Source organism: Athene cunicularia, unplaced genomic scaffold (assembly GCF_003259725.1).
Source record: "Athene cunicularia isolate RWA unplaced genomic scaffold, athCun1 chrLGE22_part2, whole genome shotgun sequence".
Classification (NCBI taxonomy): domain Eukaryota; kingdom Metazoa; phylum Chordata; class Aves; order Strigiformes; family Strigidae; genus Athene; species Athene cunicularia.
The window spans coordinates 45,718-59,772 of NW_020799535.1; the positions used below are offsets into that span (position 1 = coordinate 45,718).

At 50.4% G+C, this 14,055-nt stretch overlaps 2 protein-coding genes across 2 annotated transcripts in view; one reads left to right on the top strand and one right to left on the bottom strand.

The window, feature by feature from the left end:
• The first annotated feature begins 2,456 nt into the window (after window positions 1-2,456).
• On the top strand, window positions 2,457-4,756 carry LOC113491054 (interferon-induced protein with tetratricopeptide repeats 2-like). The gene is made up of 2 exons (XM_026867688.1): window positions 2,457-2,540; window positions 3,433-4,756. Exons 1-2 carry the CDS (start codon window positions 2,533-2,535, stop codon window positions 4,754-4,756), a joined length of 1,332 nt encoding a protein of 443 aa, XP_026723489.1. The 5' UTR covers window positions 2,457-2,532.
• A 1,322-nt stretch (window positions 4,757-6,078) lies between these two features.
• The window catches only part of RACGAP1 (Rac GTPase activating protein 1), an 8,984-nt gene continuing 1,007 nt past the window's right edge, over window positions 6,079-14,055 (bottom strand). The window contains exons 2-17 of the mRNA XM_026867677.1: window positions 12,885-12,973; window positions 12,232-12,434; window positions 11,744-11,880; window positions 11,446-11,515; window positions 11,173-11,226; window positions 10,352-10,429; window positions 10,103-10,220; window positions 9,771-9,901; window positions 9,374-9,538; window positions 8,953-9,048; window positions 8,526-8,724; window positions 8,109-8,214; window positions 7,784-7,916; window positions 7,559-7,694; window positions 7,185-7,293; window positions 6,079-6,905 (exon numbers count right to left, since the gene is read on the bottom strand). Coding sequence (XP_026723478.1) covers window positions 6,830-6,905; window positions 7,185-7,293; window positions 7,559-7,694; window positions 7,784-7,916; window positions 8,109-8,214; window positions 8,526-8,724; window positions 8,953-9,048; window positions 9,374-9,538; window positions 9,771-9,901; window positions 10,103-10,220; window positions 10,352-10,429; window positions 11,173-11,226; window positions 11,446-11,515; window positions 11,744-11,880; window positions 12,232-12,434; window positions 12,885-12,973 — 1,900 coding nt within the window. The 3' untranslated portion in view covers window positions 6,079-6,829. The remainder of the gene's footprint in view (window positions 6,906-7,184; window positions 7,294-7,558; window positions 7,695-7,783; window positions 7,917-8,108; window positions 8,215-8,525; window positions 8,725-8,952; window positions 9,049-9,373; window positions 9,539-9,770; window positions 9,902-10,102; window positions 10,221-10,351; window positions 10,430-11,172; window positions 11,227-11,445; window positions 11,516-11,743; window positions 11,881-12,231; window positions 12,435-12,884; window positions 12,974-14,055) is intronic.

Sequence of the window (14,055 nt, forward strand, 5' to 3'; positions counted from 1 at the left end):
GCTCAGCCCTCCAGTCTTGCCCAGTAACAGCCCGCTGTGGGGAAAGGAACAGACTGGGGAGGAAGAGCAGCAGGTCCCTTCCCGAGGCAGCCGGGGGGGGGGGTTTACGGTAGCGGGCTGGTTCAAGCCCCCTCCCCTCCCGAGCGGGCAGCGGAGGAACTTTGCGACAGACGAGTGTTTTTCCAAACTCGGGAAACGTCTGGGCCAATAAACCAGGATTTCCTCTCAATCAGCTCCGAGAATTCGATCAGCGTTATTTGATGTAACGCAACGGGTTTGGAGCCAAGGGCTGTTCTCCAGAGCGAGTTGTGTTTTTCTTCGCTGCGTCTTGTTGCAGCTCTTTCGCTTTTCCTTCCCACCGTTTATCTTTCACAACACCAAGCCTTGCCTGTACTTCCTGTTTGGCTCTGTGGTTGGTAATTTTCTCATTTGCTGTTATTTTTGACTTCCATCCAAGCTTTGTATGATATTAATAGCCATTTCACAGAACCGTAATCTTCCTCAAAGCAGTCCTAATATTAGCAGGAGAACAAGCCAAGAGCCGAGGCCTCAAGGGACTCGAGCTCTGAGTTTCTCCTCGGTTCTGCCGGCGCTGCCCACAGCCCAGCTCAGCCCCTGCCCCAGGGACCCAAAGCTTCTGTCCATCGCCCGACCCACACGGCCCCGACAGGCCACGGAGCCGCAGCTTTGTGCGAGCCAAACGGCACAGAAGGAAGATGCTTACGTGGGGCTTCAACAATTAGAACTTACTGGTAGCCTAATTAATGCCTCGGTCTAATCAAGATGCAGCAATCACTTCCCATTCATCCAGTTACAGCGGCGCTGACAGCTGATACCCAAATTACTCAGTTTCTATCAAAGGTTGTCAGTAATAGGAAAAAAAAACAAACACAATAGACGAAAATATCTGTGCCACGGCTCTGATGATCAATTCTCCCTTCTTCCTTCGCGTTGCTGCAGCGACTCATCAGCATCCTGAGGGGAGAAAAAAAAAAAAAACAAAAAACAAGAGAGATTGGGTTTTTCTTCTTCGTTGCTGGGAAGAATATTGCTTATTTATTTATTTATTTATTTAGTAAGATTGATTATTTCTTCCTCCTCAGTTTAGGGTCTACTTGGAGCTGGTTTTTATGTATTTTCCGTTACTCTCTATACTCGTGTCTGTCTTCAACAACCTGCAGTTCCACGTTACATCCAGATATAGCGGGTATCCGGTGTTTTACCCTTATTTTTTTCCTGTTACTGTTGTCCCAAAATTTGGGTTCTTTGACCCAGCGTGCAACGAGCCAAAGCCTGCACGGAGCGGAGCTATTTGTTTAATCCGTATCCGTGCAGAGACGGGTGCAGGTGCCAATCCCACGACACGAGCCCACTCGCACGCAGGCAAGTGACGTATTTCTACACCTCAAACGGCTGGAACACAAGTGTCAGGCAGTGGCCAGCGCTGAGTTTGTTGTCACTCTGTTCCTCCTGGTTACCATTTAAAGCAGACACAAAGGGCAGGGGCCATACCTGAGGGCTGTTCCTCACCAAGACGTGTGGGGTTTGTTTTTTTCACATTACAATGAGCTAAATTCATCTGAAAGACAGAGCTCGGGCAAGCCTCTATGGTATCTCTGAGCACGTGACCAAGAGAGGTTTCCTTATCCCTGGATTCATGGTTCTGTGCCTTTATCTTCTTCCTTTTGCCAGGCTCTACTATCTTTGAGCCTGTTGTCCCCTCCCACAGCCTTGTCCTGTGAAATGCTTTTGTTTTAAGCTTTGACCATCCTTACCTCTAAGAGTGTTTTCTGTCACCTGCCAATATTGTTCTTCAATAATCAGCGACGGATGACTGAGGAGTCACCCGTCGCCCTGGGGCCACCCCCTGCTCAGTGACCGACCCATGGGCACCGCTCGCTCCTCACGGACTTATCACGGGCACAACCCTTGTACCTCCCCCTTACACAAAACTGAAAATTCAGTCGCTAAAAAAAAAAAAAAAAAAAAAAAAAAAAAATCAAGTGGGTAACAGCCACCTTGTTGCTGGGCGGTTGCTGTTACAGGTAAACAAGCTACACAAACCCCAGCACGGCAGCTCCGGGCGGGTCAGGACAGATCCGGGCAAAACCAGGCTGACAAGCCCCGGTGCCAGGGTCGTACGGAGCCTTGGCAATGTCGGATTCACATTCCGTAGCCCATTATCCTTCTCTTCGCCCACCTCGAACCCGTTATTTTTGAAAAGCTTTCATGCTAACAAAGTCCTTTTCAGCAGGGAGAAGGTCCCGAGGGCCACTGGATTTCCTTTCTTGTCTACCCAGGCCTCAGCCCCATTTTGTGGAAGGAAGATACCAGCTTCGAGGCAGGAAGACACCAGAATAGTTTCTTTTCCGTTTAAGCTTCTCTCTTTCAGTTTAAAAAAAAAAAAAAATCAGACCCTGGCCAGAAGTGCTATCTCTGAGGCAAGAGCTCGCAGAGTCGGTGCTGCCCGTGCTCGTGGAGGAGGCGCAGCCCCAGGCACCGCTCCCGGACGGTGTCACTACACCCACGGCAATGATGAGGTAAGCGCACAGTTTCTGTTCTCGTAGCGGCTCCCCGAAAAAGGGGGGGTTGGATTGCCAAGGCTCAGCAGTGTCCTTCAGAATCACAGGATGGGCAAGGTGGGAAAGGACCGCGGGAGGTCACCGTGTCACCCACCCAGAGCAGGTTGCCCGTGCCCACGTCCTGGATGGGCTTTTGAGTATCTCCAAGGATGGAGAAGGAGCCACAACCTCCCCGGGCACCCTCTGCCCATACTCTGTCATCCTCAGAGCTCAGAGAAAAGCTTCCTGCTGTCCAGGTGGAGCCCCGTGAGCTTCAGTCTGTGCCCGTTGCCTCTTGTCCTGGCTCTGACCCTTTGCACCCTCCCTTCAGGTGTTTATATACATTTCTAAGAGCTTTCTACAGGCTGAAGCGTCCCAGCTCTCAGCCTCTCCTCACACGCTCCAGGCCAGCATCTTCACGGCTCTTTGTTGGACTCTCTCTTCACCGAACCATCTCCTGCTGCACCCTTCAGATGACGGCACAGCCCCCCTTTCCTCCCCCTGGGGAGCTCAGAGGGTTTGATCCTGTGGTTTTGGCTCACAGCTCAGCCCAGGGCCTTTGTCTTAGGTAAGATGAGAGAGCAGCCCTGGCTCCAGGCACTGGTGACTCCCCTTTGCAGAAGAACAAGCCAGGAGTGAAGCCTCCCAGACAGTGCCCTGAAAATGGGTTGATCAGAACAAAGATTTACAAGTTCTGCAGCAGGCTGAGTGCAAGGGACACACAGAGCAAGCGGGGAGAGCCCCATCTTCCACCCCTCCCTCCTTTTTTTTTTTTTTTCCTGTACAACCAAGAAGCTCCTTTCTCGCTCCTTGTGGGTATCACCTCCCCACACACGCTGCCTCTTCATAACCCACATATTCCTCTTTGTAGCAAGGAGGAACTGAAGGAGAAGCTGGATGCCCTTCAATGCCATTTCACCTGGCATTTGAGCGTAAAGGGCCACGTCGCACCTTCCCACGTCCTGCAGAAGCTGGCTGTCGAAATCAAACACACGGTCCACCCAAACCGGGCAGCTCTCCTGGGGCTGCAGGCGTACCTGCACCAGATGAAGGGCCAGGACAGAGCCGCTCTGCAAAGCCTTAAAGATGCTGAAGAGGAGCACGAGAGACCTGGCGAGGAGCCCCCGAGAGCACACGCGGCCGCGTCTGTGGTTATCTACGGGAATTACGCCTGGCTTCACTACCTCCAGGCCTCTTATCGGGAGGCCGAAAGCTACCTGGAACGGATCGAGCAGCTCTGCCCGGCTCCCTGGGACGCACGGCTGGTCCCCTACATCCAGGCCCAGAAGGGCTGGTCCCTCCTGGCCATCAGAGCCCGTAACGGCGAACGGGCAAGAGAGTGCTTCGAGGTGGCCTTGATGCTTGAGCCAGAGAACAGAGATTTCCGTGCTGGGCTCGGAACGGCTCTTTATTTCTCCTGTTGTTACTTCTGGTATCCTGACATTGCAGAGACAGCCAGAATCCAATTGGAAAGAACCATCCTTGAGCAGCCAAATAACTACAGAGCCAAGATATATTTAGCCAAGCTACTCGAACAAGAGGATACAGAAAGATCAATTGGCTTGATAAAAGAAAGCGCAGAGAAAAGCGCCGATCCTGATGTCCTCAAAGCTTCAGCTCTGTTCTGGCTGCGACAACGATCCACAGAGAAAGCAGCTGAGGTATTGCAGCGAGCCCTGGGGCTGGATCCAGATTACCACCTTCTCTACCAAACCCTGGCCAAGTGCTATAAGCTGCAGTGGCTTAATGCGAAGGAGGAAGACAAGAATAATATATTGGAGGCAGCTATCAAGGACCTCGAGCAAATTCTTCAGAAACATCCCGACCTTGAGCTCGTGTTTGCAAAGCTGCAATTCGCAGAGCTCTGTGGGGCGAGAGACCCAGCGCAGGAAGAGAAGATCTACAAGGACCTGGAGAAGAGAAAGGACACTCTGAGCCCCAAAGGCCTTCAAGCCCTTTATCTCTACTGGGGAAGGTTCTTCCTCTACCAGAAGAGATCGCTTCACCAAGCGAAAGCAAAGTTTATGGATGGTTACAAAATTCCCCTGATGACGAGAGAGAGGAAGGAGTGTGGGCAGAGGCTGATAAAGATGGCACGGTACTACCCCCCTGCCGAGGCTGACACCTTCTACCGCTTCATCGAGGAGACCGACCGCCACCTGCCCGCTGAATTTGGTGGAACCGACCTAGACTGACAGTAGGAGCCCCTGTCAGAACACAGGGTGTCCTTCTGCAAAGCTAGAAGGCATCAAGGACTAGCGTCTGTCTGTCCGTCCCTCCCACAGCAGGCCCATCACCTCACAAGGGCTCTGTCAGCTTCTGGCACCGTCCCCGTGCTCGTCCCCAAACCACAGCCCAGCCCCAAAATGAAACGGTGAAGAACTCAGCTGCGGGGCTCTGAGCTCGATCCTTTGCAGGCGGAGACCCGTGTCGCTCCCGCGGAGGGGCGGTTAGAGCAGAACTACGTGCTGGTTTGGGCAGCGAGAGCGGCGAGTTCCCTTCAGCGATCAGATTTCCATCATTTGCACAAATAAGCAGATGGCTTCCTCCATAAGGTCACCGAGTGCTGAGGGGCCGTGAGGAGGGTGAAGCCCTCGTGTTCTGGACAGAGGTGGTCCCTGGGCTGCCCACCTGCTTAAACACACAAATGTAGCAAGAGCTAGCTGCTAATTAAGGAGCACATAGTTAATTGTATGCACATTAAGTGTGTGTGTGCGCACTCGCCCCTGTGAGCATAAAACAGGGGCTTTGCTTTCTTGTGCTTAAGAGGAATCACCAGGACCAATGTACTCACCCCTGTGTCTGGAGCCAAAGTGAGGCTTTTAATATTCATCAATAAATATTCCAAATTCTTTTCCACACCGTGTCTGGTGTCTTCTTGCAGCCTAAAGCGAGCAGAGCAGGGTCTGCCAAAGACACACCCTGGGTTCAGCTCTTCCTCTGCAGGATCCTCTCTGCTCCCAGCTCCCACCCTAGGGGGGGAGTGGGCGCCCCCCACCCCCCCATTGCAGGCACCCTCCCAGGCAGTGCCAGGGCCCTGCCCTCGGGAGGGCGTCCCCAAGGCCCCTCTGTCCCTGGGGAAGGGAGCAGCAGCCCCCCAGCTGCTGCAGTGGGTCAGAGCTGGGGTGCAAACACGGCTGGAGAGGACTTCACCCTTCAGCTCCTGCAACCAAGGGGCAGAGACACATCCCAGGCCACGCGTTCAGGCCAAGGCTATTCCACTTCTTGCTACAACACCGAGGAGCAAAATGTTTTCTCCTCCCTCCCCCAGACCCATCAGCCACAGCCCAGAAGCTGCACTCGGGGCAGGAGCTGCTCAGAGCACAGCACCTCGCTCCACAAGCCCTGGTTACAACTCTGGAACGAGTTAAAAAACACGAACCAGAACCACAGGTCATGTAGAATCATGGATTTACTTAACTGCACAGGTCAGGACAGTCTTCCAGAACTCAACTAAAAAAAAGCAGCAATTTGATAAACTTTTGTACGTGTTCCACGGGTGGGTTCGGTTGGTTGGTTTTTTTTTTCCACACAGCACTGAGCAAGGTCACATACCCCCATTTGGGGAAGCAGGGACCCCCAAAAGCAAGGGTGCTACTGAACTACCCTCATCCCCCCCACCAGTTTAGAACACCCAGGAACCCTTTGGGTTTGCATCTACAGACAGTCCTTTACAAAATTTCCCCCTCGTAAACACAGTATCAGGAAATATTTCTTCAGAAGCAGCCCCAGTTCCTCTGGCAGTTAATTAAGAGTGTCTTTGGCCCATCAGACAAAGGCAACACTGCCATCCTCAGGACTGCAGGCTGCACCACAAGGCAACAATTTCATACTGGTGGGCTGCTGGAAGGACTGGATCCTGACAGAGTTCCCCTGGGGTGTCACTGCTGTGTGAAAAACAATCTATAGAGTTTAAAAAAAAAAAAATAAATTAAAAAAACTCCCATATGACTGTTCTAGTTTGTATGGGTGGAAGACTGGATGCTATTGAAAAGTGTCAACGAGTTCCTCTAACATTTTTAATTAACACTTTGAACAAATCCTGTTAGTTACTTTCTTCGCCGATCCTAAATTCAGCACAACATTAGATAATAAAAATACATTGCACAATAAAATCCCATTAAAAGTTTCAGTTAAGCTGAAAGATAAAAGGAAAAAAAAAAATCTTATTATATAAGCTGCCGAGGGCCGTGGCGAGGAGTTGTGTTTCCTGTACTGGTGTATACTGGTGTGCAAATGCTGGGACGACACCGACTCCCAGCGCTGCTTCACTTCAGCATAGGAGAGGCAAAAAAGTTGCCCTGATGCCCAAGCTGGTTTGCTGACTTGCTTTTGCTCCCAAATCTAGTTCAAGAGAAGTAGAAAAATACCAGTTTGGGGATTTGGGGGTGCCGAGGTCTAAGACTCTGCCCTTCCCAGGGGTCACTCACCCCCCTCCCACGCCACGGGTTCCTCCCCTACCCCAAGAGGAGGCTCACGCTGTTACTACAGCGCTGATTAAAGGAGAGTTGACCAAGTAGTAAATCCAGGCTGCTCCCAGAACTGGGTCCAAAAGTCTAGTTTTAGTTCTCCTTAAACTAATCTCCTCGTCCCACCAGCTCCACAGCACCCGCCGGCACTTACTTGGGGGTGGTTTTGCTGAAGGTGGAACGGACCCTCTGGGACAAGGAGCTCGACGACGGCGTCTTGGAGAGCTGCTGCTCCGGAGTAGTGAGGGGTCCAAGAATGCTCACTGCCGAGAAAAAGAGGCAGCAAAGTGAGCAACACGAGGACAGCTGAAGTTTTCATTGCCATGCAAGGAACATTAGACATTCCCTAGCATCTGTCAAAAATACCAGACAAATCTGGCATTTCCTGGCACACTTTTCTTCCCTCTTCCTCCATCAAGCCTGCAGGAAGGGCTAGCTCCAAACGCTCTCACAAGCAGCTTTGATTGAGGGTCGTTAATTTTTAATACGGCAGCTGCACAGCCCGTAGAGCAGCCCCCAGGGATTTACCTTTAATATCTGGTGTCTGCGGAGTGGAGCAGGCATTGCTGTTCTCAATTACATGTGCGGGGTCAATGTTTTCCTGCTCCACGGCCATCAGCTGGCTCCAGTAGTCCCCGGGCAGCAGCAGAAGTCGCTCCACCACCTACAGAGACACCCGTGAGACACGTCGCCTCCCTCCAGAGATTCAGGTGGCTTCGTGGAGCAGGACACGTTTGCCTCCTGCTGCCCTACCTTGGGCTGTCGCTTCGTGTCCTGCAGCAGCGTCATGGGGTCAGGGTCAGGCACCGCGTGGGCCACTATTGTGGGGCCAAAGACTTTGGCCAAGTTGGTAACATCCATTTTAGTGTCTGGGCTCTGAGCCACCCTACGTTAAGAGAAAAATTAAGAGAATGTAGCTTCTCCCCTCACTTGTCATACAACTCCCCCATCCCACACACATTTCCGCCTCTGAAAAAGCAGTTTTCTTCCAGAATGAAGATTTTTATGCTCACAAGCAGCAACGAGAGCAAAATTAGAGAATCTAATCTTTCAGAACTACCAGGCCATTTGAAGGTACCTCTGCAGGTGGATCATGAGGAAAGCCAGGGTGTCCCTGTTGGCCTGAGGGAGTTCAGCAACCGCTTGGTACATGGCAGCGATACTGTTGTCCTCATCTGAGATTTCTGGTGGAATTAAAAAAAAAAAAAAAGTTTAGACCTCAGAAAGTGGTCCCCGAGGCACAGCTGTAACAGTCCCCTCAGAGCAATAGCTAGCCAAGAAACAAGGAAGCCAGAAACTCCACATGCCGTTGTAATATTTTTGTATCCTGCCCAAACACTAGAACTTGTTTCTTTCCTCATCCAAGAAAGATCTTCCCAGCACACCGTCGACACGGCCACAAGCACGAGGGCTCCACAGAGCGCTGTGCTCTGCCACTTCACGTGACCCCCAAACTCAGGGAAAGGCTTGGAGGTGTCACCTGGCAACTCCTTACCTGCAGCTTCCATAAAAGTCTTGTTTAACCGGAAAGTGAGAAGAGGCTCTTTCAGGCTGCGTAGAAAGTCCTTGAGAAGGCCGCAGATCGCATGGATATCGTCCACTTTACTGAGCAAAGGAACATTTTTTGCTCTAAGAAACTTGTCTTTCAGTTCCCTCACTGTCTTGTCACAGCCAGATATCCGGTAAAGGCCCGTCTATTAACAGAAAGCATTGCTTAGAGGCAGAACATCAACCACACGCAGAAAGCTGCATTCTTCCACTCCCACTTTCCCTCCGCTCCCGAGCGCTCTCCGCAAACACCGTTGCTCAAAGTCACCCACTATATACACCATAAATAAGAGATATTTGGGTTAACAATTTGTTTCCCTAACACCATAACCCATTTCATTAGGGCTGTTTCACACCTCTTTTTTTCTTTTTACCTCGTGCAGCCCTCGCTGCTCAATCTCATTAACACAGTGCACGATGATGGAAGGGATCATCGGAGGAGTAGAGGGGACAAAGTCCATCAAGGTCCCCTAAGAGGCAGAAAGGAAAAATAAAAACAAAACGCTCAGTCTCCAAGACGTGGCAAGTCTTAGAAATTCACAGATCTAAGCTTAAAAAACAAGCATTGTTTCTTCTTCATCAGCCCAATGCTGCAGGACTGCCTACCCAGAGCTGCCATGTTCCCAACTCAACACCCTCCTAACCGCATCCCTCCCGCCCACCACCCTGGTTACTGGAGGGTACATTTGCATTTTATTATGCAGCTCTGAGCAACAGGAGCTCCTCTGGGGAAGGCAGACTCGTCAGAGCCTCAGCACGCTCCACCTCTGCCCAAAGGGCCCCCCCCAGGCTCACCTCCCCGATGCGGACAGGAGTGCCCACCAAGGTGGGGATGCAGGGGAGGGGGCAGCGGTCCCGACACTCCGGGTGAGCCACCACACGGCAGTCTTTGCACTTCAGAGAGATTTTTCCAAATTTTACTCTCTTTCCACACGGAACACACGATTCTGGCTTGATAACCTAACGATTCAGAGCATACAGATGAGAAGAGATTAGTGCTGTGGAGTAACTCTGGAGGACTCAAACTGGATAACCACAGAGTAACACATGTCCTGACCCGTGCAGGTAACCAGTACAGTTAATACTGACTTAAGACCTAACAGCTGGTGGCCTTTCCTCCATAGCTTGACATCACACACATTTAAAAATGGAAAGAGATGCTTTTCCAAGCTCGTCCTGCCCGCAGACTTACCGTCTTCGAAACAAAATCATGCAGCCTCACTCCCGCGTTGTGCTGCGGGGTGCCAGAGCTATCAGTCTCCGATTTAGATTCCGGCTGCTTACTGCCCAGGCTTGACTCGCTGCTCCAAGGCTGCAAAGGGCCTGAAAGACAGAAGAGGGAGAGCACTGACTGCGTGGAATCACCCTCCACTCCCCATAGCCTTTGCTTTGAAAGCAAGTGCATCGTAAACCAGAGGCAGCTGCCCAGGTCCTGGCAGGAGGCAACTCTAATGTGTCAGGGTAAGCCTCCAGCCTGCTAAGCAGCTGCTTCAGGGCTAGGACAGACAGAGACAAGGCACCCACCGCTCTTCCGCTGGCTCCTCAGCCCGTATGGCACCGTCTGGATAGTGGAGATGGCCTCAATGGGGCCACCATCGTTGGGGACCATGAGAGTTGTCTTTGCCACTATGGATTCATTTCCCTGTAACAAGAAATAGGTGGTTAGTGGCAGCACCACTGACAGGACACGGGGGTTTTTCTAGTTCGTTGGCCCTAGGAGGAGGTACAAACCAGGACTGGAAGCACCCCCAGACCCAGCTGGGACCACCATACCTGGTCCACTGTGGAGCCAATGGATCTGGTTTTCTTCTGAGGAGTTGGTGGGCCTTCAATGAACTGCCTGGAAGACCGCTGGAAAGATACAGAACATTTGTGTCTGTGAAGCAGGGATGCTGTTAACTTAGTGTTATACTACTTCAGCATAACTAGAAGGACTGAATTGTCTGCACAAACCACAGATGCATTAAGTTCTTCCACAGTATCTGTTCTTCATGGCAACCTCGAGGTTGCCACGAAGTATCAGGAGGCCTCAATATACTGCTCTTTCAAATAATTCTCCTAGCGAGCTTTATGATCCAATTCAGGAAAAAATAAAAGGAAGAAGAAAAAAACACCCAAACAAAACCACACACACAAAATCAGGTGACAAATAAGCAAGTCCCAGACTCTTCTCAACTCCGCCAGTGCTGATTTCAGGCTGTCCTTTCCCCCCTGTGCTTACCACATCATACAGCAGACCAGAACAAGCACAAGCTCTTTTATAGAGCAGAAAAATATTAACTTCCGACATGATTTTCCCTGTTCTGGCAGCTGTTAATAATCAAGTGCTCTCCGCTTTCAAAATCTAGGCCGTAAGAGAACAAGATATGCAGAACTCCAGTCATTTTCAGTAGACAAACAGCAACCATCAGAATGAACTTTCGATTTAAATTCACACGGCAGGTCTGAATTCCAGCTGCAGCACATCCATCCCAAGTTTGATTGTGATTAGTGGCTGAGACATCATTAGAGGTGGCAGTGAGATGACAGATGGTGACATTGTGTCAGCTAAGGCTAACAAAGGAATCTGTTTGAAGGGGAAGAATTGAACATACCCGCTTCTCTCTCCTTTTCAGTCTGACAGCTTTCACCACAGAGGAGTCCCAGTCCTGTGGGAAATGCACAACGCTGGTTAGCTCAGGGTAAATACCACACAGCCTCTGGCCAGGACTTTCATTAAGTTTTAGCCAATGGTACACCAGAGAAATGCAAATCAGCTCTACCAGTTTAATACCACAGTAACCTACACACGAGAGGTCTCTAGAGATTAACCCACACCCCTAAGGTTTTACAGCGGAGGAAAACTTTAGAACTTGGAGTTACATTACCAGTGAATCATCAGTCTTGTCAAAGCTGATGTCTGACAGAATTGAGCCAGATTCATCTATTGTAGACAGCCTAAAAAAACCCCAAAAAATAAAAATCAAAAATTAGAAGAAATTTGTATCAGTTTGGCTTTCAGTCAGCCATGGTTCCAGAACAATCCTTCTGACTCAGAAGAGCTGTATTTCAAGCTGGAACAAAAAGTAAAATTCTGTCGATACGGGCGCAGTACGTGTCAGAGGTACACGGCTGGATTGATATTTGACACTTATTTTGCTTCGACAAAAATGCAATTTTGCCTACCTCTTGTTGCCTGAACCCCCTACAGAAACCTGTGGCCTGTTAAGAAAGGCGAGGGCAGACTTCTGTTCTTCACTTAGCTGAATGCTCCCGGAGGCATCACACATGAGCAGCTCCCGAATCAGTTGCATTTGCCGCTCCTGCAGAGGTAGATGATATCAGAGGCTGCCACAGCATAAACCGTGTTTTAATTACTTCACGAACCAACCTCAAGTGTACAGTGTAAGGTAACGGCAGGTAACGCACAAGCGACAGGGAATGGCAGCTCAGCTCCAAACAGCAGCCACTTGTCTTTTTCCAGACCAAAGCAGATGCCTGCTGCCAGGAGCCAAGCCAAGTTATTGTTGTTGCATTTTTTTTTTTCCTCCCAGGGGAAAAAAAAAAAAAAAAGTTATCATGAGCACCAGTCCTTATTTTCCATAGATCAATGCAGTTTAATCACCTTGTCTCCACACTCTAAAGAGCTAACGGGTAATAAAGGAATTACTCACCAGCTTTTCACAGTCCGTTTCAGCTTTTTGCCTTCGTTTGATCTCCACATCCACTTGATTGCGAGCATGTTTTAGCTTCACGTCCAAAGCGCTCCGTTCTGCTTCAGTTTTCATGAGAAGATCTTTGTACCTGCCAAGCTCATGCTCCGTTTTCTGCCATTTTCTGCGATGCTCTTCAAAGTTCTTCGCTAACTGAATAAACTCTGGAGAAAGAGACACGTAAATCTTCAGCTACCCAGGCAAGCAAAGGAGATGCAGCAGCCCTCCCTCCCCTGACAGCAGATATCTATTAATATAACCGGCTCTTGACTGAAGAGTGGAGAAGCCAGCCTTTTGGCAAACCCACCCACACTGTAGATGTTCATGAGATCTCGCATTTTTCAGACCAAGTCCTTCACGCCAGCATCAGGCAGAAAAGCTACAACACGAGACCCCACGTGGATGATGCTACAAGCAGAACGTGGCCCTGCCTAGTTCAGCCCGTGACTTCGTGTTTCTAGACACTGAGAGGGCCCTCGAATCTGACTGCCCGTGGCAGCCTCATTACCCGCAGCATCACCAACAGACTGCTCAATATCAGCTAATAATGCCTGCTTGCGTGTTTATGTTCTCACAGCAAAGACAGCACAGCCCACCTCAGAAACAGAACTTACGATATTCATTTCCTTCACTTAAAACTTCAGCCTGGCGCATAAGTTGATCGTGCAGACTCCGTAAGTTCATCATCGCAGCCTCCACCTTCCTGCCAAGAAACCAGAGCTAAACAGCCCAGCCCTTTCTTCCCACTCCCAAACAGAAAACGTGTTACCAGCCCCAAAAGCCTCCAAATTACTGATAGTTTTTTAAGCCAAGTTTTAGAAGCCACACAAAAAAATACATTAAGAGTTATGTTTGATGGAGATAAACACATCTAAATTCTTTTGCAGGGAATGAAGATCCTGGCCCCTCCACAGTTTACAGACAGCAGAGCCACGGGGAGCAGCAGTACAGTTCCCCATCTTATTGCTGAAAATATTCTCGAGTATAGTACAGAGGTAAAACGATCCCAAATTGTTCTCCTTCTGGAAGGCTGCAGAACACAGCCCATGCCCTGTATACGAATAACTTGGGACTATATAGGCCACTAAAAATCCGCAAGTTTTCAGAGCTTCATAAGATAAAAATAGGAGCAACATTCTGGGGAATTTTAATACAGTTTTAAATTTAGCTGCATTTTAAGTTACAGCTCCTCCTGCAAATCGCTGTTAAAATTCCGCCAGTCAGCACATTTTCCTCAAACAGCAGCGACAATGGCATAAACAGAAGCAACGAAGAGGAAAGTCTCCAGCTCAGCAACACAGAAAATTACTTCACTAATACAAGAGGTTGCTGGGGCACAGAGGACAACCTCGATGAGTGAATTCGCACCAGGAGCGGGCAGAACCGGGAGAGGTGCCAGGAGGGAGCACAAGGCCCAGCTCAGGGCTCACGGTGGGAAGCTTTGAAATATTTGATCCGCAGTTACAGGCTCCACAGCTGCGGCATCTCGGGGCTCTCTACAGCCCGCGGACTGCACGGAGCGGGAAAGCTTGCTGCTGAAAGCCTCTCCTCTTCCTCATATTCCGCTTAACTCCTCGCAAAGGGAGTTTTTCGTGCCTTAATTACCAGATCATTACCCCGGAGGCCGGGGGACCGAGGCCAACCCGTAGAGGCCCCCCCCAGCCGCCTCCCCGGGAGGCAGCGAGGGAAAAGGTCTCTGAGGAAACCGCCACCGGGCCCGCCCAGCGCCAGGAAGGCGGCTCCGCGCTGCCCGGCCCGAGGCCCCGAGGCGCCGGTACCGAGGCC